This window comes from the organism of the source record quoted next, unplaced genomic scaffold (assembly GCF_019419815.1).
Source record: "Pyrus x bretschneideri cultivar Hongxiangsu unplaced genomic scaffold, Pyrus_bretschneideri_v1 Contig10, whole genome shotgun sequence".
Taxonomy (NCBI): Eukaryota; Viridiplantae; Streptophyta; class Magnoliopsida; order Rosales; family Rosaceae; genus Pyrus; species Pyrus x bretschneideri.
This window is the reverse complement of record NW_025999391.1, coordinates 8,123,278-8,126,900: the sequence shown is the minus strand read 5'-3', so window position 1 is coordinate 8,126,900 and position 3,623 is coordinate 8,123,278. Positions and strand designations below refer to the sequence as shown.

General features: G+C 39.4%; 1 protein-coding gene across 1 annotated transcript; it reads left to right on the top strand.

Moving 5' to 3' along the window:
* Positions 1 to 1,760: 1,760 nt before the first annotated feature.
* LOC125470022 (probable carboxylesterase 12) lies at positions 1,761 to 3,227 on the top strand. The gene has a single exon (XM_048568360.1). The coding sequence runs from the start codon at positions 1,879 to 1,881 to the stop codon at positions 2,992 to 2,994; it is 1,116 nt and encodes a 371-aa protein (XP_048424317.1). The 5' UTR covers positions 1,761 to 1,878; the 3' UTR covers positions 2,995 to 3,227.
* The last annotated feature ends 396 nt before the right edge of the window (positions 3,228 to 3,623 follow it).

Below are 3,623 nucleotides of genomic sequence, written 5' to 3'. Positions count from 1 at the left end.
CATATGATAATCCATAGACATCCATTGCAGAACATCCAGGTTCTATAGACATGTATTGGTTTAATTTAAACATGAAAGCTACAGGTTTCATGTGGTAAGTTTTGAGTGAAAACTTCAGGTTTCAAAGGACTAAATATGAAACTACAGGTTCAATTTAGTTTTATGAACGATTAGTTCATAAAGGAAAGGTTTCTGCAAGAATACATAATGTAATATGTTGATTGAAGTGTAGTGGATTTGAGTTGCTTTAGGAACTCAAGTGAGAGCTTCGAGACTACGAAAGGATGTTAACGGTTCAAAGTATACAAATAAATTATTTAATCGTTAATGTCCAAAAGTGATATTCAGGTCAATAATTTTGGATTAATTATCAGATTAATGGACTACATATCACTTTTAATTAATTCAATGGATCAGTGTCGATCGTGGAAGCAAAATAATGACAAACGGGTCACGGAAGGGCTACATGCCTCGGGACGTGTGGTTGGGGAGCCCAACAAACAAGGCTACTGGCATTTGGGTTGAATGGGTGGACATGGGGCAGGCCCAGCAAAAGTTAGTCGTGGGTTGGGTCCGGGAAAGCCAAGCTCAGCCGCAAAGACTGCAGGCAAGTGGGTTGAAAGCTGGGGCAAAGCCCAGTTAGCTACAAGTTGTTGCATGCAATCCAATCATGGGGCAAAAGGAAGCCCAGCAACACTAGGTTGTTGAATTGGGTTAGGGACTCACGAGACAACTGGCCAAGAAGGCTGCAAGCTTTCTTTGTTGGGCTAAAGGACTTCAGGTCCATAAAGCTTATTAGGCCGAAAGCCTGGGGTGTCTAGGTATGCGCAGCAAAGCGCGAAGCTGCTGCCATGTGGTCCAAGGGTATCAAAACGACACCATGTCATGATATGCTCCATGTGAATGGGATTCAGGCCAGCGATGGTCCAACGGTGCCACGATGGTGGTATGGCGGCTATGCTGCACAATTCCCCATACATTTTTTTTTCGCCTTCTTTAGGGTTTAAGAAACCCAAATTGCTTCTAATTTATTTATATGCTTTGACTCACAAATTCCACATAGGAAAATAATTGCGTAATGCAAGAAACGTATATATATATATTGACAAATATATGTAACATATATATATATATATATATATATATATCGGAAGGAAAATATAAATATAGGGGGTTCATGCATCATGGAGAATGTTTTCATGCTTCGTGGACGTTTCAATTGTCTTACTTTATTTTAAGCGTACCTGATTAGCAGAAAACAAATAAAAGCCTTTGAATTTTTGTAGAAGAGAGCATTCTCCTATGATCCTTCAGTTCCTTAGCTTTTGGTAAGAGCGTCCTGATAATGTGTTGTAGGCTTATTTGACTAAACTATTCTAAGGGAATAGAGAGGGGGAGGCTAGCGACGATAAGAGAGAAAAGAGAGAGATTTAATTGTGAGGTGTGTGTTGTATCATTTCATTATGCCTTTATTTATAGTAGTAGGATAGGTAGAATCCTTACCCTTTTAGGATTACAACCGTAATAGATAATTAACTCTTAATATTAGAATTACAACTCTAATAGGTAAATAGGAAGATAAGAAATATTCATAGATCCACTAGGATTTACACAATCACATTCCTATTCTAAATATGACTGCAACAAATAGTTATTAATGGTTATTTAGCAGAGACCCTTTTTCCATTGTTTTTATTAGGCGGTCTTAAATTAACAGATAGTTTTGAGTTTGGGAGACGCCTATATATCAGGGTAGTGAATGTATCAAGTGGATGTCCCAAGCTACACAACTCACATTTTTATTGGCTAGCATCTAGATGCTGGAGAGATAATATTCTGACCTTTTGTATTTGCTGGTTGGCTGGTGAGGAGAGATCGATGGCAACATGTTATGGCCTATCCATGTGTTTATGGCCAAAACCAAAAACCCCATCTTCATTCACAAATCTATCTTTCCCTCTCTTCCCTCTCCCTTCTTTCCCGCACAGAAAACCCGACACCATCAGCTTGTCATCGTCTTCATCTGCCTCCATGGATTCAGCCTTGAGCAACGAAGTGGCTCAAGACTTATCTCCCTACCTCAAAATATACAAAGATGGTAGAGTGGAGAGACTTTCAGGCACTGATGTTGTTCCCACATCACTCGATCCACAAACAGGCGTCGAATGTAAGGATGCCGTGATTTCTGCCGAAACTGGCCTGTCAGCCAGACTCTACATCCCCAAAACCAAAATTACGACAAACTCAACAAAGCTTCCTCTCCTTATTTACTATCACGGGGGTGGGTTTTGCATGGGGTCACCGTTTTGTGCCTACTACCACAACTATCTCACAACCCTAGTTGCCGAGGCAAATGTTGTTGCTGTCTCTGTTGATTACAGGAAGGCCCCAGAGAACCCTCTGCCTTTAGGGTATGATGATTCATGGGCTGCTCTTGGTTGGGTTCAATCCCATATTGAAGGGCAAGGGCCTGAAGAGTGGCTAAATTCCTATGCCGATTTCGAAAGAGTGTTTTTTGCTGGTGACAGTGCTGGGGCTAACATAGCTCATCACATGGCTGTGAGATTAGGGCATGAGGGTTTGGTTGGTGTCAATCTCAAAGGTATTATTTTGGTGCATCCTTATTTTTGGGGTTCAGAACCAATTGAGGGTGAGACTGATGTGGTTGAGAATAGGGCAAGGGCTGAGGCTATATGGCGGTTCGCTTATCCGACTACTAGCGGAGCGGATGACCTGCTTATAAACCCGGGAAAGGATCCGAAGCTGTCGAAATTAGGGGCAAAGAGAGTGCTGGTTTGTGTTGCTGAGCAAGATGCGTTGAGGCAAAGGGGTTGGTATTATAGTGATTTATTGAGGAAAAGTGAGTGGGGAGGAAGTGTGGAGGTTGTGGAGTCTAAGGAGGAGGACCATGTATTCCATTTGAACAATCCAGTTGGAGACAATGCTGTGGCTTTGCTCAAGAAAATTGCCTCCTTCCTTAATCAGGATATATAAATGCCTGAAATTGGATGCTCTATTTCTAAATTAATAGTAGTTTGTTTAAGTCTTTAGTTCTGTAATAAGCAATCAAAACCCGCAACTTGAATTTGCTCTTCTCAGCAATTCGATCACTCGTTTTTAGAGTGATCACACTCACTTCATTGCTGTACTTTGATCCCTTTCTTGATTATTGTATGCTTTATTGGAATTTACTATTCTAATCTACAGAGAAAGGAATTTACGCTTAAGTACGAGCACAAAACTTTAAGTCAGGCCTACATCTTTTATTAGGTTACTTTATTAGTACTATGAATATTATTGATTTGAGTACAACTATGTCTAATGGTTTGAATATGACTTGTGTGGTGCACTTTTTTCCTAGATAAAAATTGACTTTTCAAAATACCCATTGACCATATTTTTTAATTCAAACAGCATTGAAGAGGAGGAATCAAATGTAGGACATTGGATGTAAAAATAAAGGGTAAATAATATTTTAACATCTCAATTTTTTGATTATATAACAAAATCATACCTTATTTTTAAACATTACAATTTCATACGTCAATTTATAAATTCGTTACAATACTAAAACTTCGTTAAAAAATTCGTTAATTTTTTTAGTAACTACTGATGTAGCAGGC